Here is a 21,298-nt window from a genome sequence, read left to right on the forward strand (position 1 = left end):
CCTGTTTCATTTTTATTAAAGCTGAATTTATTGCTTTGGTTTATTGGCTTATGTTCTCAGAACTTAATTCAGTCTCGAGATAATTTGCCCCAAAAGAAAGCAGGTGGGTCAGCCGTTCGTTGCACTATACAAGTTTAATGCGTTGTGAGGCAGGCACGAGAGAACCTTAACACTCCAACCTCAACACCAAACACAAACTGCAACGAAAAAAATTCCAACGATGTCTGACCTCAGCAGCATCAGTTTTCCATGAAGTAGAAGCTGAATGTTTTCTGTATATTACCCTGCAATGAACCTAATTTTCAAATTGTCCACCTTTCTTCTGTTAGGCCAGCTTCTCTTCAGTATCTCCCTATTTTCTCCCCTGTCTGTCTGTGACGGATGGAGGCCTGTCTTAGTTGCTCCGCCACCTATCTGTGCTGTGACAAAAATACCCAGACAAAAGTAATGTAAGGAGGGATTTCTTTTGTCTCACGATTCAAGAGTACAGTCCACCACAGTTGGAAAGCCATGGCAGCAGGGACTTGAAACATCTGGCCACTGACTGCACCCAGCCAGCCTCGTCTTTGGTACAAAAGCCCGTGGAGCAGTGGGTACCATTCATTTTTAGGGTGAGGCTTCCTACTTCAAGGAACTCAATCAACGAAATTTCTCATAGGCAACAACCATAAGCTCCCCTAATCATGAAGGCTTGTCTCTTAGATGACAGATCCTGAGATCCTATCAAGTTGGCCATAAACACCACCATGGCAGGGCTACGTTGCTTCCCAGAGGTATTTTGCACCCCTGCTTAGGGAATGGAGGTGTGAGTGTCAGGTAAGTCAGTCAGTCACCGCATCACTGGTGGATGCTCAGGGAACCAGAATTCCAGAGAAAGCAAGGGCAAGTTGGCCATGCTGAAGAAAAGCAATCTGGAGTGCACAGGAGAAAGGATAGGAAATAGAAAATGGCTGTGAACGATGTTTTTCTATCAGAGAAGATGCTTCAGCATGGATGCGGTTAAAGTACTGATAAACATCCTTTGCACTACTCAGTTACTGCTTCACAAAACAAAGAGGCAACCATTCATGAGGGATTATATAGGTGATTGCCAAATACAACACACACGGGATTCATCATGTATTTTGGCAGTCAGAAAGATCAATACGTTAAGAGCCAAATACCATCCCCACCCTCCACCTTCTGCCTGCATGGAATTCTTTTACATGAAATTCAGAAAAATCCACCTCAAGCCCCAAGCCATTTCCTGGAAGCCTAATTCCTTTCAATAAGGTACTAAATCATTTTATTGCAAACACCACATGCTTTCTCATTGCTGGGAATGCTATTACACAATTACCTTCTCGAAATTCCATTGTAAACAAAATAATCCATTGTGATATTTCCTAATATTCCACCTAGTTTATTGCTTTCTAGAGTTTCTATCGTTATAGGGCCTCCTTTCACTACCTCAGCTCCCTAGAAAAACTAATCTATTCCCCAGCTGCCTATCAGAGACTGATGGCGTGTCACCCAGTGGGGATGGCCATGCTTGTCACACAGTGGTGACGGTCATGCCAGTTGCATAGTGGGATTGGTGCACTCACTGCATTTTAAAAATGACCCTGCCCCCAGTATGTCTAAGCCAAATGCCCTGCTCATCTCTATCCAGGCCACAAGAGCAGCTTCCAGTGAAATAAGGAGGGCACATAAGCCCCACCCACTCACCCACTTCAGCTACCATGCTCTTCGATAGGCACCAATGCAAGGATAACTCTAGATCAGTGGTTCTCATCCTTCCTAAGGCTGAAACCCTTTAATACAGTCCCTCATGTTGTGCTGGCTCCCCAACCATAAAACTATTTTTGCTGCTACTTTATAACTGCAATTTTGCAACGGCTATGTATCATAATGTAAATATCTATGTTTTTCTGATGGTCTTAGTCAACCCTCGTGAAAAGATCATTTGACTCCAAAGGAGTCAAAATCCATGGGTTAAGAACAGCTGCTCTAGAGCAATCCTGTAGTTAGTCAAGAAAACTAGGGGAGAGCAGGGAATCTTTGCAGTGTGTGTGTGTGTGTGTGTGTGTGTGTGTGTGTGTGTGTGTGTGTGCGTGCACGTGCATCTTGAGAAGTCATTTGAAAGGGAATGTTTTCACGATATAGAAATAGTTCAGCCACCACAGAGAACAAGTAAAGATGTGCCCCTGGTTTTCTCCGCTTTATTTAATAGCAGCTTACCCAAAGTAATAGTTCAAAATGTAAGGACTTTAAAACATTAAGTCTTTGAATATTGTTTTCAAAGAAAAACAGTCAACCAGGCAGCATGGGGGAGACCTCCTCATCCCTGACACTGACCAGTGTTATATAACATCCTTCAGCCTACATTCAACCCCGCACTGAGGACTGTAAAGGGCTGCAGCAGAGGTTTGCTTGGGCAAACATCTTGACGTGGTTTCACTTGCTTTCCTCAGTAGCTTCCTCTGTTGATCCTGAGCTACATTTAGTGTGGGGTAGAGTCTCTCACTTCCTTGGCATTCAAACAAAATTATCTTGTCCAGGTTCTACCGAGCAGAATATACGAGGAATGATATTGTTTCTATTGTAGCATTTAAATGTCTGCTGGGATCTTTTCCTAGAAGTAACAGTAACTAGGTCTGGAACCTAGGTTATGTGCCAGTAATTCCTTCCTAACACTTTTTCATTGTTACAATGCAAGCCACAAAGGTCAGATTTCTATGACCCAAATGAGACTGGTTGGGTTTTATTTGTTTTGTTTTGTTTTTAACAACAACAACAACAAAACGACTTTACAAAGCAAGTCTCTAATATTTCCTATAATATGAGTTCATATATGAATTAACTACTAATCACCAATACTACTGAGTTTAACTTTTAAGATAACATGGCTCATTCCCTTTCCTATGTGGGTTTTAGCAGGTTACTTAATTGTCCTGAAGCACAAGGTCTTCATCTGCAGCACACAGATTTCAGTAAAGTTATGAGCAGTTTGTGAGAAGCCTAACAGTGTGCTATGAAATATGGTGGGTATTGGCTGCAAAATGTTGATGGCAAAACAAGATTCATGGGTAGCAATTCTATTAAAGAGAAAAATATAATGCCCTTATGTTGAAGTTCTTAATTACAAAGCAAAGATATGCCTTCATTTGGTCTGTTTGTCTCGGGTGTAGCTAGAGGCGATCTTGGAAAACTATAAAAAGTAACAGTCTCCCAGGTGCCTGCCAGAGCCACATCAAATGATCCATGCTCAAAAAGTACAGCCTTGTTATTGAAAAAATCATAAAATTTGTCACTACTTCATTTGGAAAGAACACATTAATATTCTGCTATCTTGGTTACTTCTCAAATGCTTAACTAAACATTATATTTATGTCCCCACACATTAGGGTCAGTCAAATCTATGTACATGGTTTTCAACAGTGATTCAATATCAGCTTATAAGTCAATAGTTTTTTTTTTTTTTTACTGCTCTGTCATACTAGAATAAAATTGAATTTTTACAGAATAACCTCCCCAAAACAATAACACAGAACCTAGAGACTCATTCTAAATACAGGGGGGAAAGTAGAGATAGTAACTGCCTGAAGAGCTTCGAATTAAGAGTCTGGGTATGGGAAAGGAGTTGGCAAAGCATTTATGTATTAACTAGCTGATTCATAAGTGAAAACAAGATTAGAGGCATGGGAAGCACAGGCTGATTACGTCTTGAACAAACTCACGGTAGTGTTTGGTAGAGTTTAGAGAGTGAGAAAAATAGCATATAGGAGATGGGGAAAATGTTAGCTTTGTGGCTTCTCCTTGAAGAAGGAAAAGACCAAAGCCATGTGCTTCATCAATTCAAGCACCAATTTACGTTCATAACAGCTGTCATTTAAGAAAAAGAGGGCGAATGGTACTTAAATCTAAAACAGCACCAGTTACAATTCAGACTCTTCTTTCCCCTCTCGTCACCTCTTGATACAGAATAAAATACGGACTGCCGGCCCTTGCTTAATAACGTTCTCAAAAAGTGGGCTTCAGAGCAGCTGGCAAGAATATACTAGAATTCCTGAAGTCCAGAGACAGCCCACATTCCCATTTCGTCACCATTGCCAAGCAACTCGAACCCTCATAGAACAGCGAATTTTCTGCATCCCGGGGAACCTTCACAAGAAAACTTTACTTCAGTGCCAACAAAGAAGCAATCAAAGCAATAGAAACAAGATCCCGATCGCAGAGAAAACGCAGAGACTCCAATTACTGTAAAACGTCAAAGAGGAGAAACTACATTTCCCAGAATGCAGGGCGATAACGGAAGCGATGTAGGCCGGGACGTGGAGTATCCCTCTCTGAACTACCTAGAGAAATTTCCAGACTAAGCCCAATTTGTTCCCCACAGTCTAAAGTGTTTAAAAACATATCCAGAAATTGATAGAAACGTGTCGGTGGTTCGCTTTTATCCACAAGACACTTCGGTTGGATACTTGTCGCTGAACAGCTTCCGTTTCCGGTTGGCCTATTGCCTTGGAAACCAGGATGCAAAACAAGCTAGGTGACTATGGCGGGGCTGAGCAGCTCACAGATCCCCGACGGTGAGTTCACAGCGGTGGTGTACAGGCTCATCCGCGACTCCCGCTACTCAGAGGCCGTGCAGCTGCTGAGCGCAGAGCTGCAGAGGAGCTCCCGCAGCCGCGCAGGGCTGTCGCTGCTGGCCTACTGCTACTACCGCCTGCAGGAGTTCGAGCTCGCTGCAGAGTGCTATGAGCAGCTGAGCCAGATGCACCCGGAACTCGAGCAGTACCGCCTGTACCAGGCCCAGGCGCTGTACAAGGCCTGCCTGTATCCAGAGGCCACCAGGGTCGCCTTCCTCCTGGACAACCCCACCTATCAGACTCGAGTCCTTCGTTTACAAGCTGCTATCAAGTACAGTGAAGGTGACCTCCCAGGAGCCAGGAGCCTGGTGGAGCAGCTGCTGAGTGGGGAAGGTGTGGAGGACAGTGGCGGGGAGAGCGATTATGATGGTCAGATCAACCTAGGTTGTCTGCTCTACAAAGAGGGACACTATGAAGCTGCCTGTTCCAAGTTCTTAGCGGCCCTGCAGGCTTCTGGCTACCAGCCTGACCTTTCCTACAACTTGGCTTTGGCCTATTACAGCAGTCGGCAGTACGCGCCTGCTCTGAAGCATATCGCTGACATCATTGAGCGCGGCATCCGTCAACACCCAGAACTCGGTGTGGGCATGACCACAGAGGGCATTGATGTTCGCAGTGTTGGCAACACTATAGTCCTTCACCAGACTGCTCTGGTCGAAGCCTTCAACCTCAAGGCAGCCATAGAGTACCAGCTGAGAAACTACGAGGCAGCCCAGGAAGCCCTCACTGACATGCCACCCAGAGCAGAGGAAGAGCTGGACCCCGTGACCCTCCACAACCAGGCTCTGATGAACATGGATGCCAAGCCCACAGAGGGCTTTGAAAAGCTCCAGTTTCTACTGCAGCAGAACCCCTTCCCCCCAGAGACCTTTGGCAACCTGCTGCTGCTCTACTGTAAATATGAGTATTTTGACCTGGCAGCCGATGTCCTGGCAGAAAATGCCCACTTGACTTACAAGTTCCTCACACCCTATCTCTATGACTTCTTGGATGCCATGATCACTTGCCAGACAGCTCCTGAAGAGGCTTTCATTAAACTTGATGGGTTGGCTGGCATGCTGACTGAGCAGCTCCGGAGACTCACCATACAAGTACAGGATTCAAGGCATAGTAGAGATGATGAATCTGCCAAAAAGGCTGTGAATGAATATGATGAAACTCTTGAGAAGTATATTCCTGTACTGATGGCCCAGGCAAAAATCTACTGGAATCTTGAGAATTACCCAATGGTGGAGAAGATCTTCCGCAAATCTGTGGAATTCTGTAATGACCATGATGTGTGGAAGCTGAACGTGGCCCATGTCCTCTTCATGCAGGAGAACAAGTACAAAGAGGCCATTGGTTTCTATGAGCCCATTGTCAAGAAGAATTATGATAACATCCTGAGTGTCAGCGCCATCGTGTTAGCCAACCTCTGTGTTTCCTATATCATGACAAGTCAAAACGAGGAAGCTGAGGAGCTCATGAGGAAGATTGAGAAGGAGGAGGAACAACTCTCTTATGGTGACCCAGACAAGAAAATCTACCACCTTTGCATTGTGAATTTGGTGATAGGAACCCTGTATTGTGCTAAAGGAAACTATGACTTTGGCATCTCTCGGGTTATCAAAAGCCTGGAGCCTTACCATAAAAAGCTAGGCACCGATACGTGGTATTATGCCAAGAGATGTTTCCTGTCCTTACTAGAGAACATGTCAAAGCACACAATCATGCTAAGGGACAGTGTCATTCAAGAATGTGTGCAGTTTCTAGAGCACTGTGAACTTTATGGCAGAAACATCCCTGCTGTCATAGAACAGCCCTTGGAGGAAGAAAGAATGCACACTGGGAAGAATACAGTCACATATGAGTCCAGACAGTTGAGGGCTCTTATTTATGAGATAATTGGATGGAATGTGTAATTATGGCCGACAATGACTTGTATCATGAGGACTTTCTATGTAAATTTTCAGTTTTTCCTGTATCTAGCTTTTGCTATTTGTATTTGCTACTTGTGAGACTTTGTACACTTTAGTGTAACAAAACTATTAGATATAACCTGCACTTTTAGATCCTGTCAAGTGAGATTGTGGAAGAACCCAGGCCCTAGAAGGTACTTTGGAACTTTCAAAATTGAGAAAGATGTTGTTTCTATCATGTTTCCTCCATTTTTGTTTGGTTTTGATGTATCTTGGACAACCTTTGCTATTATGTTATCCAGGGACCAGACACTAAATTCAGAACTTAGTCGTCCATAACGTCGTCTTGTAATCACTCCAAGGACTGATTGTGTTTTCTCTTTGCACAACTCCCATGATTTTATAGAGAATTTAGAGTGTTTGACAATTTTCCAATACAGATATAATAATTTGTCCAGATTAAATTTCTTAGGTAATAAGTGGTTTTGCTAGTTTTCAAGATTCAGTAAATTCACTTAATAAACACTAATAAATACTACAAAATAAATAATGAGAAAAGAAAATAAACTTCTGTGGTGTTTAGCTCCATGAATTAGTGATTTGAATTTATGATCAAGTCATACTATTGCTGTTTTTCAAGTATTTTATTTATATTTATCTCTCACGGTAATCAGGACCAGAGGTAACCAGAGAACTCAGGTTTTCTGTTTATAATTCTCTCATACACTACATCCTGAATGCCGTCTCCCCTCTCACCACTCCTCCTAGTTTTCCCCACAACCTCCCTTCTCTATAGTCAAAATTCTTGAATTTTGGTTTCTTTTAAAAAACACAGAAATATTCTAAGAATGTGTCTTTATTTTAATCCAAGGTGTGGGAATGAGGGCCTGCTTCACAGCAGCTGACTGTGATTCATGCTCTAACCAGAAGCAGGTAGTTCCTCTGATTGTGTGACATTGGAATTCTGGGAACTTTTCAGAGGGTATATAAATGCTAGGACCCTGATAGGCAGGGTCAGTGGTAGTTCGGGAGAATTGTGTGTAGTTTGTTTATTAGTAGTGCTTAAAGAAGAAACAAGAAAAAAAGAAGTTAGATTTAGATATCTCTCTTTCTCCTTTCCCTCTTTCCTATCTAGTGACAGAGGGAAGAATCTAGGAGATAAAGGGTGGGAAAAAGAAAAACCCACACAGTAGTGAAAGCTAGCTGCACTTCTCCCCCAGATCCAGCCCTTCTCCTCTCCCCTTAAGAAAAGAGCAGGCGTCCCAGGGATATCAGCCAACACTGCATAACAAGTTCCAGTAAGACCAGTCACAAAGTCTCTTATCAGGGCTGAGTGAGGCAACCCAGTAGGAGGAAAAGGGTCCCAAGGACAGTGGAAATAGTCAGAGATGCCCACCCCCCCATTGTTACAAGTCCCACAAAAACACCAAGCTAACAACCATAACATATTTAACAGAGGACTTAGCACGGACCCACGCAGGCTCTGTAATTGCCGCTTCAGTGTCTGTGAGCCTCTATGAGTTCTGCTTAGTTGATTCTATAGGCCATGAATAACTCACTTATTAATTATTACCTTTGGCTGCACAATTTTGAATATAATGCTGTTTCCTTATTTTAGGGTGCTGGGTACAGAAAATTTTACTTCATTGCTATTACCATCCAAAATAGCCCATTCCCACTATTGATGAAAAGGTCCATCCTGGAATGTAAGTTGATATATTCACTGTTTCAATCCATGACTCCTAGTAGTTTTATTGGCTTCCCACTGAGATCTCTGCTCATTCTAATCAACTTATTTCCTGAATCCTACAAAAACAAACAAACAAGCAAACAAACAAGCCCTGTTTCTCAGCCCCTTGGTTCTTATCTCTCCATAAATGGACTCCAATCTGACCTGGTTTAGAAAAATAGTTATCAGGTTAAAACCACATATAATTGTGAGTTTTGAATTTCTTACCTACATATTCAGCAGTTTCTTGGGTTCAACCAAATTCTTTTCTACTGACAGACAAAAAGCCCCTGCTGTATGTGAGGATGACTTTTCTCCTAGGCGCTCAAATTCTATTAGCAAAGAAAATCTGCCTCACTGTGCAGTCTAATGCTTCGGGATGAAGGCATCTGTGATAATGAACTAAGCTGCTATCATTTGGCAGTCCTAGATTGATCCCACACTGGAGGAGAATCAGTGTTTAGTGGCCTCTAAAAAATGCATCCCGCAGTACCTTCTACATCTCAAAAATGTTCTTTGATAACTTCTGCTGTGGCAAGTTGCTCTGCTCCCTCTTAATTTCCACATTCCCCTTAAGAACTGGAAAGTAAATGAGTTGCAATCTTATTTTCAACAATCAACATTAATTTTTCCCCCTATTTCCTCTCAGCTTCTTTTCTTACAAAAAGAAAAAAAAAAGTTTAAAGTACTGTTAACCAGTAAAAAGCAAACGTTCTCCAGATTCCCTCTGCAGACAGGCCGGCCTTTATTCGGCCAGTTTATTTACCCAGGTGCTGTTTTGGTTTGCGTGTATGAGTGGCTTAATTTTTAGGACATAAAAGGCTTTTCAGAGCAGTGTTTTAGCCCTTGCAGCTGAGCAGTTAGGATTTCCTGGTTAGCAATACAGCCTGGTAATTCTGCCTACTCTACCTCTGAGTGAAGGAATGCAGCTCAATCAAGGCCATTGTCTCCTTCCTTACCCCGGCTCTCCAGAGACTTTAATGACAGCAAATTCTCAGGAGCCAGGAGCCTGGAGCTGAGGCCCAGGGAGAGTGGCCTTCTTAATCTTCCTGCAGTATTTATTACGTTTTAGTTTTAGCATATTGATTCAAAGAATTTTTGCATTTATTTATTCAGTGAGTGCAAGTGTATATGTGCCGTGGTGCTTGTGTGATGCTGAGAAACTTGCCGATTCTTAATTCTAGAATGACTTTACAATGCCAGACCCTCCCCTCATGATTTGAGTGGCAGTCTCTACAGCTGGCACAAAGCACGGTTCCTTGTACATACACAGCAGTACTAAAAACACTTTTCTTGACAAAGGGGAATGAGTCCCCTCTCTATCTAAAGCTTTGCTGCTTTAAGATGTCTTTGTAAGACAGACATAGTCTATTTTAAAGGGCTTGGATAACAGCCCTGGGTCTCTAAATACACAGAATTTGAGCAATGCTACCAGAATTCTAGGCAAAGCTCTAACTGTGGGAGTCACAATATTCTATGCTCAGTTACCCACAAAACACCAATCAAACAAAAGTGGTGGGAGGCTGAAAACAAATCTTTAACTGGTGTGGCCAAGCTAGGAAGAGGAAGGAACTTGTGACCCCAAGTTCATCCTCAATGGGATAACAAGATGAGACTTTAATGGCTGGAGAGGCTTGGAGTTTAACAAACGGCAGGTGCTGTTTCAGGCCTGAAGTCTCCTGGGTCGTTTTCTAGGTTCTGATTCTACGAAGGGTTTGGGAAAGATGCCATGGTTATCAGCCAAGGCAAGCAACTGGACTCTCTAAGATCACTCCTCCAAGCATGGTGGCGGGTCTCATCTGAGATGGGGTGACCTGCAAAACTTGCTGTTGATCAGCGATAGTTTCAGAACCTTGTCAAAAGGGTGTTTATCCATCTTGAAATCCAAGGTAACTTCAGAAGAGTGACCAAGAAGGAAAAGAGTTAAAAAAAATGGGGGGCCAGGGACCAGGGTAGAATGGCCGGCACCTTTAATTCCAGCACTCAGGAAGCAGAGGCAGGCGGATCTCGGTGAGTTTAATGACAGTCAGTGTTAGATTGGCTCCCGGTGCTACACACGTATCAAAGGATTTGGATTCAAGACACTGCTCTTTGAATGTGGTCTCTGGTATAGCACGGATGGTACAACAACACTATCTGTGTGAAGGTTGGATGTACAGGAGTAAACTCATACCCATTCACCAGAGGCAAACCACTAGAAACCAAGTGTACCACCAGGAAAACAGAAGTGGCTCGTCTGCAACGAGGCAGCTGCTGCACAGAAGAGGACACTTGCTCTCTAGGGGTGTCAGACCTGGTTTAAAGGAACATCTCAGATGGAACCCTCACAGAATTGTCCTGACAGGTTGCCTCATATTAGGATGCCTTGTATATGATGGTTGTGAGTTGGATGTTTTCTTCTGGTTACCACTGTTGTGGTAAACAGCACACCCGAAAGCAGGAGACAAGAGTTTAGTTCAGCTTACAGTTACAGTCCAATGCTGAGGGCAGTCTGGGCAGAAACCTGGAAGCAGGAGCTGATGCAGACTATGGAAGAATGCTGCTTACTGCCTTGCATTCCCATGGCTCATTCATCCTGCTTTTTTTATGGTAAGTATCCAGGACCTCCAGCCTAGGGCGGAAATACCCATAGTAAACTAAACCCTCCCACATCAATCAACTTAAACAATACACCACAGTTTTGTCCACAGGCCAATCAGGTGGGAGCATTTTCACAATTAAGGTTTCCTCTTTCCAGATGACTCTAGCTCCTGTCCTGACAGCTTGTAGCCATTTGGTACTTTCAGTCTCAGGCACTGAGACCTAATTACAAGTCCCCCTGAGTAGCACCAATGTGTGTGCTACTCTGGTCACTAGAGTAAGTGCATTGTTAATGGGTGCTGCCATGTCAGCTAATTAATAGGTGGCCTTTTAAGAGCTTTGTCCATATCGCTCTAAGGATTTTTTTAGTATGTGTATGTATGTGTGCAAGAACACAAACACACACAAGTTCATGTGTCTAAGTACTTTTGTGTATGCATAAAACCCTAAGGCTGATGTTGAGTCTTCAGTTGCTTTACACTGTATCTTTCTCCATTTATTTACTTTGTGTAACATATGGGTATGCTATCTGCATGGATGCCTGTGTACCACAAGTATGTCGTGCCCATGGGGGGCCAGAAGAAGGCATCAGACCCCCTGGAACTGGAGTTGGAGACAGTTGTGAGTCCCATGTAGGTCCACTAGAAGAGCAACGAGTGCTGGTAACCACTGAACCATTTCTGAGAGTGGATGCTCTTGGCAAGGTTTAAATGAAATCACAAGGAAATAAAAGGTTCTGTAAACAATGATTGGTTTTAGAAATGATTTATTTGTTCCCAGCACATCTTTAAAAATTACACATGGGCATTTTTGTTTTAGAACAAGACTAAGAAAACCAGTGAAAAGAACTTCTAAACAAACACTAAAAGCATGGTATCCAGACTATGCATTGAGCCCTTGTGAAACAAATGGCACGGCTCAGTTAGCGTGACAGGCTGTGCTAGAACCTCAGGGATGTCACCTCCCACTACACATCCACTTTTAGACTGTAAGTGTTAAGGGGAGAACTGTTGCCTACGCATTAGTTACAGCAGTATAATGGCTTACATATACATTTTATCCACATGTAATTCCCCAAAAATTACAATACTGGCAGAACATGTACTGCCATGGAGGAAGACTCAGGATAAGGTATTATTCAAGTTAAGATGTATCAGAGCAAAGTATTTCACAGGCCTAGTTAAAGGAAAAAAAAGCAAACCCACAAAAACAAACAAAAGAGCAAAGCTGTAGAGAACACACCTACTCCTCACTGGATTTGTTGCTATTCAGGAGCAAATGCTCATTATTCTGAAGGCACCATCACACACAAAAAAGACGGGCACACATGATATGAGGGCTAGAGACCCTGCCTGCCACCAGGCTTTACCCTTTGGGAGCTGTGTGAGCAAAGCCAAAAGCATACAGTGGGTGTCTCAGGGCCCCTGGGGTGGAACAGTAGGAATGAGAAGTAGACACTTATCCCACAGACTCATTAGCTGTTTGAGTCTAGCTTTAGCATGTAACTGACTGGAGACAGATAACCTAAACCAACTCTGAACAGAGCTTGTGCATACAGTCACCAAATTCTACCGTGTCCCAAAAAGGAAGAGCCTTGAATTGCTAACCATCGCTGTCTTTACAGAGGTGCCTTCTCTCCTTTTAAACTGTTTCATGGAAAAACAGACAAATCCCAACAGGGCACTGTGAGCTTTTAGGGCATAGTGTTTAAGTTGTCACTCAACATATACCTATTTACTGAAACTACCCTGCTATAGGCAATCCAGAACCTCTGTGTACAGTCAAGGGGATGGAGGTGTTTCACAGGGCACACGCTGTGCTGCTGAGAAACAGCACACACCGGCTGTTTTCCAAATGGCATGTGTAACCGCGCACGCGCAATCTATGCTCAAGATTTCTTTCTCCTGTTTCCTTGCTCTCAGGAAGCAAACCTCTAGTATCTAAAAAAGCATTTCATCAAATAATGTATTATTTTATTTTATCTTTAAAAATAAAACAATATTCCTTAGGGGAGGCAGTCTTTGCATACTCACAGAACCAGGCGTAATTCTGTGAGGGTTCTTTGGCTCAGGTATGGTACCATCTGTGATCTTTACCCCTCCACTAAGGAGCTGACCGCACTCAGAAGATGAGAATGTCCACTGGGATGCTCCAGGTTTGAAAGAGAATGCTTGAGAATCACAGACTCAACACCACCTAGGAGTTTAGTCTTGGTTTAAAAATAACCAGAGACTGATGCAACTTAGCTTATGATTTAGCCAAAGGGATTTAGTCATAGTTGGGTTGTCTAGACAATGCTACATTAGCAGACTTATAAAAATTACTTTCTACTTTCAAATCTGGAAATACAGATTTAAAAAGTAAAGTTGAAAACATATGCATACAGAAGAAAAAACAGCTCCACACTTCCTTTGATTTAAAAAAAATCATCGGCTCATGTTCATTTTATTGATGGTGTTTGTATAATCTCTTGACATTACACAAGCAGTTTGCACAGTTAAGCTTCACACTGAAGATGAACACTATTTGGCTTAAGGGACAGAGAGGTGGGTTACATCCTTCATGTCAGACACACACTTCAACAGCTTAAGGAAACCTTTTATACTTTCAGGATTTTCTTTTTTTAGTAAAGAGAAACTGGTAAGAATTAAATGAATCTGTAGGCAGATGGCTCATAATGGAGCATAGAGCCCTGAGCCAAGCCAAGGCAGAGAACTCGGAGCTCTTCAGTCCTAACCTGCACCTGCTGCGCTCCCTCCTTTTCTCCTGTTAAAAGCTGAGCCTCTGTCAAAATCAAAAATCACTAAAGATTAAGTGATGGGGGGGGGAACCCTCAAAATTACTAAAACTGTTGACCCCGTGTCTCAAGCTCCTCAAACTGGAGATACACCTTCCACAGACAGCATCTGAGGCCGCCTCAAGTGTTGTGACTGCATGGTGTGAGGCAATCCCCCTGCATCATTTTGTTCCCACAGTGCTACCAAAGCTGGCCCCATTTGGAGCAACACACTTCAGGTTAGCATGTCAGAGTTTCTCTGATCAGTTACACTTAGAAGCTGTTGGTATGAAAGAGCATGACAAAGAAATATCTCTGGGATTAACATGCAGAAAGGCTTTTTCAAACACGTCAACTAGGACTGTTACAGTGTTCTGGAGGGGGAAAGGAGGGTTCCTAAATTTGTTTATATCTGATATAATATACACACCAATGGAAGCTTATTTTTTATTGAGCTTTTGTTTCCCAAAATACACCAACAACACAAATATGCACACCAGAAGGCTTCCAGATTCATAAATAACCTCAGGTCAATAATCCTATTATACGTAAGCATTTTGAGTAACAACCTACCATTTCTAAAAAGACCATAGTTTAATCCTTTATTCTGTAATAAAATGTTGGACACAAGAAACATGTGGTCTCCACAATTCAGCTAACGGAGATGCTCAAGGACCATAGCATTAAGACTCAATTCACTTATGCACCACCACACATGGATGCAGCAGTTTCTCCAAGGTCAATACAGCCTGTCTGGTGAGTCTTTAGTATCTGACTCCATTTCTCACTAGCAGCAAGTTCCCATTCCCACTGAAAGCCCAACCTGCATGTGACGCCATCAGATTTAAGCAAACTATTACACATATGACTAACTTGGGAAGGACAGGTCAGTGTTCTAGGCCTCTGATACCCAACAGGCTACATCTTTTCAAGACACTACTCTTTGAGTTAAGATGCTTCAGAGAACAGTATTTTCCTGGGCTTAGTTTCATGAAGCCATGCGCAGACACTTCTGAGAGAAGAGACAAGGTTTAAGTGCTTTGTGCATATCAGTGAACTCATGTTCCTTCGCAGACACAGTCTACAACGCAGCACCTCCCAGAAGTGAGTGGGAAGGCTTCCTGATTTGCAGTAAGAGTGAAACACTACAAATGAACATTCGTGTGTTCCAAAATGATCCCTGCAGAAATTATTTAAAATATAGTAACCATTATAGAATCAAGATTGGTGAGGCCTCCATACACAGAAAGGGAAGCAAAGACATAAACTGCCAACTGCCATAAAGCTCATGTGGTATAGGAACCAACCCAGCAAGCCAGGTGTTAGTTACAATTACAGTACAGATCGCTGAGGCTGTGAAAAGCTGAACTCCTTGAGAAAAACGTTTTAACAATCACATGCAAGGAATTGGACCTCCTAATGAAATTATTAAAATGACTACTTGGAAACATGTAGACACTTGCAGTGAGATGTTGGAATCTTACTAAATGCTACATTTCAATTACCAATTAGAGAATCACCTTCATGAAGATGCATTTTATAAAGAATCTTATAATTCTAGAAGCAATCTCCTTGAGTGTCCAGCTATTTCAAACCATCAAAGTCTTTAATCAAAGATCTGATGTAAATTTTATAATTAAAAATAAATCATCAATAAAAAGGCAGCTTCCAAAAAATAAATATTGAGTTTTTGTTGTTAACCTAATACTTAATATTGATTTTCCTACAGATTTAAATTTGTTAGTTTGAGGCCAATTATAATAGTTAAAAATTATTTACTATTTTGAAGTCTTAAAAATATTTTGTCAATTTTAAATTTTCGCTGTTCTGTTTAAGGCTACTTAAGATATAAAAGGTATCAAACTGCCCCAACATATCTGGAGCTGTTGCTACATAGACAGACAGTGTGTCCTTTTAAAGGATCGTCTGCATTTTGACTTACATCATCTGATTAAATATTAATTTTAAAAAATTATCAAAAGTTAGGTATTGCATTAAGAAAAGAACCCATTTCAAAACATGAATCAGGAACCTCAACCGACAGTGATTTAAAGCAAGTGTTCCACTTATTTCAATATCCAGTTTTGAATGTAAAAATGTCTGCTAAATGTGATTAACGTTCTCCTTTTTATTTAAGAAATAGGATATTTCAAACTTGTGATTATGGCATATGCAGTAATACATTTTTTTTTAATTTAGGTTAAACCAGTAATTCAAAAAAGCATTAAACCATTATTAAGAATTAAACTGAAAATATTTTTCCATGAAAATTTATCAGGCTATTTGTGGCTAATTAGAAAAAAAGATTGTTGTCATTGAAATTATTGAGACTTTGAGTCAACTAATGACTATTTTTTTAGCCAAATAATTCTCTACAGTGGAGACAGCAGGCTCAGAAGACTTTCCTTTGCTCATGCTGCGCTGCGTGTGCAGCTTGCCAGGCATGGGGCAGAAGAAACCTGAGGCCGGAGGATGGACAATGGCCTTCACTTCATGGTACAACCTGCCCTTCACGTGAATTAAGTCAGCTGTTTTTACAAAGCACGCTATGAACGATCCAGGACACAGCTATAGTTGACACCTCAGTGATACAAATACAGCTCACACCCTCCTAGGAATAGACACGGAGGACAAGAGTGTGTCTGCTGACAGAGTAATTTATATGTTGGCAATTTAAGTTTGTAACATGTATGCACTTCAAGCAAAGCTTAGGCTGAGCACCTTATACAGATGAAGGCATGCTAGTAACAGACTACCAGCTCTGTCTTGCGTGTCCTCCCCAATGACCTACTCACAGGAAAGTATGCTTTTAACAACATACACAAATATCTCTCACCAGCAGAATCTTTGCTAGATTATCTGCTTTAGAGAAATGTGTAAGAAAGGACAGAACAGAAGAGAGGCTAGCTGAGCAACGGATGACACCCTCTGCCTCAGCTCACCGAGAGGAGGAGCATGTAAAACAGCTGGCAGCATATTCCTCAGATAATGGGCAGCCTTGTGCTGCCTGACTAAAATCTGAAAGGACAACCAGTTAGTTGGCTATAAACTGGTACACCTAACAATGAAGCCCAGGAGCGCCATCTGTCAATCTATAGATGTGGAAACAAAGCACAGAACAAAAACCAACTCATTTTAAACCAACAAACAAATGTAGCTGAAATACAGTCCCATGATAGAGTCGATTACTGGTATAACCATAACTGATGACTTTTAAAACGTAACATTTTTCATAATGATATTAATGGAGTTATAAAAGATTTCTGTTTCCAAAGATGTTACTTGGGTCCACATATTCCTTGACCGACTTTAGCATTCCAAAGCCGACATCAGAGATGCTCTCCTTTAGCCACTGCTTTCGTAGCTTGCCCACTGGAAAAGAGAATGAAAAAGGCTTCAATACACACCTTGACTGCTGGAAACCAATCAATCTTGTGACCATGAGTGAGCAAACACTGTGTGATAAATGCTTTTATTCCAAAATGAGCAATGCTTTGCTTTATTTGATTTATTGAGCCCACCAGACTATCACGCTCATTAAGCCCGATGCATTCCCAGGGGAAGTCTCTGCCCCACAATGTCTCCTTTCTCTGGAAACTATGAAATGGAGACTGAAGGAAGTGTGGACTGAGATTACAGCCTATACAAATAACAAGATGAAAAGAATAGTGCTTATCAAAAGAGCCTAACCCTTGTCATAACTACCCAACAAGCCCAAATTCTGTAGAACATGAAGCTTACTGAAGAAAAGTATCATAGAAAAAATGAATCTGTTTGGATAGACTTAACAAAAATGACAGATCTTTAAAATACTTTAAGAAATACAATTAAAAGAACCGAGAAAATTTGACTCAAAAGATTCTGGGGGAAAAGACCTAGATATGAATCTTTTCAAATGAAATTCTTTTCCAAGTGCTTTAAAATTAATCTGCGGACCCCGGGTAACAGACTCACTCTTGCCGTTGTTCTGTCAGATCCAAACGTTTTGTTTTTTGGTTTTGGTACACACAAAAGCAGGTGCCTAGTCTGTATTAAATTTAATCTCCTTTTGTGAACTGTCAGTATTACTTTTTTTCTTGTTTTAGGGCTTACACATTTGAGGCAATGAAGTATCACAATAATTAGCAGCGTTAATCATTTTTAAAGGCAGTAGAGAAAAAATAAAACCTTTTCTACCCAAAACTTTTGTGAGGGGCAGATAAAAAAAATTCTGTCAACTTGCTTTGGCACTGAAAGCAAAAATAGTTTATTGACTTTAACATGACAAAATGGGTGTTTTAGTTTACTTTAGGGCTATTTTCAGTGAGCACTTCTTGAACATATGTGTTATTATAAAATAACCAAATTCAAATGGCCACTTTGCACAAATGTTCATTAATGATCCAAAGTCATCAACAAAGTCTTAATTGGCCAATGAAGAAATGCGAAGCCTTTCATTAAAGTCTTGGGCCTGTCACTCTGAAGTGTACTCCCATTTGTCAGGCTGCAGCAATACATCACAGCACCTGCCTTTTGGAACCTTAAATACCATGTCAGCTCAGCTCAAAGAAGATTTCAGGTCCAGTTTTCTGGGAAACCACTATATCATCATCTAAATAACCAAATGGCATGATACTTCAGAGAGCAAGCTATCTGTGGTTGGCATCAAAACATCAAAGCGCTGTGCTGCTATAATAGAGGAAGCTAAGTTTAGTGGGGGTAGGGGAGGGGATCGGAAGTTCAAAATGGAAGTTTCTGTTTAGAGATTCTCTCCCTCTCCCTCCCTCCTCTCCCTCTCCCTCTCCCCCTCCCTCTTCCCCTCTCCCCCCCCACACACAAGAACTCCTTACATAGCCTCCACCTGCAGATCTCTAATAGGATCATTTTCACCTTAGCACTAGGCTACAACCTGAGCTGTTTCATCTGCAAATGGACTGATCTATTCAATTAGAACATCCTACACAAGTTGAGAGTCTGTGTTTCTGGATTTGCTTTGAGATAGATAGATAGATAGATAGATAGATAGATAGATAGATAGATAGATAGATAGATAGATAGATCGATCTGACTTAGGGAAGGTGCTAGCCATGCTGCAGCAGCTCAAGGGAGACGGATGAAGAAAGTCAGCACCAGTCTGCACGGTTATCTGTAATATAGCTTCACTGAATGTGTCCTGTGGTTATGGATGTAATTGTCCTGAAAAGACGGCAAACAACTGCTCCAACAAGATGGAGCACATTAGAAGCTCAGCAGGACACCCAACAGCTAGCTTGTCTGCCTGGTTTTACACCTCCAGTAATAATGCAATTCCACAAGGAACTGAACCATTGTCTGAGAAGCCACCCAACAGCCATTGCATACTTAATGAAGTCACTCACCAAGCACTGGAAAACAGAAGGTGCTTGGAGTGCATCATTAGTTCTGTCAGAAGGATAATTTACACATCTATCTTGTCAAATTTTCTATGGTTTATATTTTACAATAATCAATCTAACATACATTTGATTAGTGAACTAGTAAGCAGCAGGGGAGAAGCATAGCTGTAGCCCCTCAGAAACATGTCTGATGAAAGAATTTAACCCATCGGGGGTACTGGTCTGTGAACTGTTCTGATACTGCTAACAGAAATAGCAAAATCGGGACGCTGGAAATCTTGACTTCCCCAAGTAAAGGAACTAGAAAGCTTTGGTTTTGCTTAGCAAATTAAGCCAACTGCACTGTAGAGTGAGTGTGCTAGGAGGACGCATAGTTAACCAAAGCATCCCATGAGACTTGCTAATTAGAGAGTAACTAGGAACAGTCCTGAGATTCTGGAAAACTGTACGGCAGCCTGATACATCCATACATTAAAGCAGCACAGGTCTAAGCCCAGAAGGAAGTGGCTTCCAAGCACAGACTTTCATTACGAAGCTGGACCACATGTACTCCAGAAAATTCTTAGCTTGCTTGATATTCATCCATCAATGGCCATACTCATCCATACACATGTGACATATATGCTAAACTCATGTAGTAGCACCTTAAACATTTGCACAGCTTATTTTCTGAAAAGAAACAGTTCCTTTATAGAGCACACCCTATCACACGGGAAGAAGGACTGAATGCTACAAACAGCAGATATGACAACTTCTACAAGCCTGCTATGCAGTGGGCACTGCACTACACAGAGGCGTGTGGCATGAAAGATTAGCCGTTCCACATGATTATCTACATGTGCTGTTGATGGCTACTTGAGAATCTAGTGGCCAGGGACATCTTTTCTTGCTTAAACTAAAGTCTGACTTCCAACTGTGTCTGTCTTATAGAGTGGGGAAAATAGGAGATTCAGGGATGTTTCTTTGAAATCACTTACTTTACACAGCTCTTTGGACAGATTCAAGGAATACTGTGTTTTGTTCACTTGTCCGTAACCACAGTTCTGGGCATGGGCAAAGACAGGTAGGCCCTAGGGCTCGCTGGCTTGATAGTCTAGCACAGAAGGCAAATTCTAGGTTCAGTAAGAGTCCCCATCTCAAAAACTAAGGTACAGAGTGAATAAAAATGATACTCAATGTGAACCTCTGGACTCCACGTGCACACACTGGCATATGTGTACATATATATATATATATATAGCATGTGCACGTGCACACACACACAGGTTAACGGTGGAATGGTATTATATGTTTAAAAAAACGTGGACATGATGGCTAGCCTGACCCACAAACATTATCTGGAACTCCTCTTTGTGGCTTCAGACTTAGCAGAAACTACTAAATAATTCTATCTTAAAAGGAATAAATCTGAGCCAGTTGAACACAGAGGTATCTTTATCTAGATATGTTTAACTTGCTACTCAGTTTGATTCTAAGGGCAGAAAGACGTTTATAGATTTTTTTTCAAAAGAACAAAATGAGAGGACCAGCATACAGTGCAGTGGGAAAGTGCTTGCCTAGCATGCTACAAGGGTCTAGGTACTTGGTAGAAGGGAGGAGGACACAGAATGAAGTGGACCAGAAAGAGTAGAAAAGAACTGGCTAAAACTGAAGAACAAAAGCAGAATTAGCAAAAGCCAAAAGTAACAGCTACTCTTTCAACAGCCACACCTTGAGAACTCAGGGTATACAGGACATGTCCAGCATGCACAGGCCTGGTCTTAATCCCCATCATCACAAAATGAGCAACAACAAGCAAAACACTACACTCAACACACCCAAGTACCAATTCGCCCTTAAATGTGTAAATCATATCTTAGAAAGAAAATCATGGAGACTTGGTTTTATAGGAGGACACTAAGGAATGACTTTTTAAACTTTCCCTCCCTCCCTCCCTCCAGTGTATGGTATATGTGTGTATGTGGAGACCAAAAGAGGATGCTGGGTGTCTTCCTCTATTCCTCCAAGGCCCTCTCACTGAGTCTAGTGATCATATTTTCTCAGCTACAGTAGCAGCCAGCAAGTCCTAGAGATCCCCCTGTCTCTGCCCTACTCAGAGCTGGGCTTACAGAAGTGGATCAGATACCCAGTGTGTTATATGAGTGCTGGTATCTGAACTCTGATTCTCAGACTATGCAGAAATCATTCTCAACCACTGAGCTATCTCTCTCTAGTCCCCATAGCTTCTTATTCTTCCATTACTTAGTAACTAATGTTAGGATGGATACCCAATATCTCGTCAGATGAAGTTTGGGCATTCTAGAATCTGTTAGGTACTAATGAGAACAACA

General features: G+C 41.8%; 2 protein-coding genes across 2 annotated transcripts in view; one reads left to right on the plus strand and one right to left on the minus strand.

Annotated features, from left to right (window-relative positions):
• Window positions 1-4,483: 4,483 nt before the first annotated feature.
• On the plus strand, window positions 4,484-7,129 carry Ift70b (intraflagellar transport 70B). Its single transcript, XM_085834778.1, has one exon. The coding sequence runs from the start codon at window positions 4,538-4,540 to the stop codon at window positions 6,530-6,532; it is 1,995 nt and encodes a 664-aa protein (XP_085690904.1). The 5' UTR covers window positions 4,484-4,537; the 3' UTR covers window positions 6,533-7,129.
• A 4,458-nt stretch (window positions 7,130-11,587) lies between these two features.
• Window positions 11,588-21,298, minus strand: part of Agps (alkylglycerone phosphate synthase) — a 106,886-nt gene continuing 97,175 nt past the window's right edge. The window contains exon 20 of the mRNA XM_021156099.3: window positions 11,588-16,986. Coding sequence (XP_021011758.1) covers window positions 16,865-16,986 — 122 coding nt within the window. The 3' untranslated portion in view covers window positions 11,588-16,864. The remainder of the gene's footprint in view (window positions 16,987-21,298) is intronic.

Source organism: Mus caroli, unplaced genomic scaffold (assembly GCF_978045245.1).
Source record: "Mus caroli unplaced genomic scaffold, Mus_caroli_1 scaffold_2, whole genome shotgun sequence".
Lineage (NCBI taxonomy): Eukaryota > Metazoa > Chordata > Mammalia > Rodentia > Muridae > Mus > Mus caroli.

Excerpts from the sequence above, each read along its gene's own strand:
- Ift70b (XM_085834778.1), top strand. The coding sequence starts at position 4,538 with ATGGCGGGGCTGAGCAGCTCACAGATCCCCGACGGTGAGTTCACAGCG.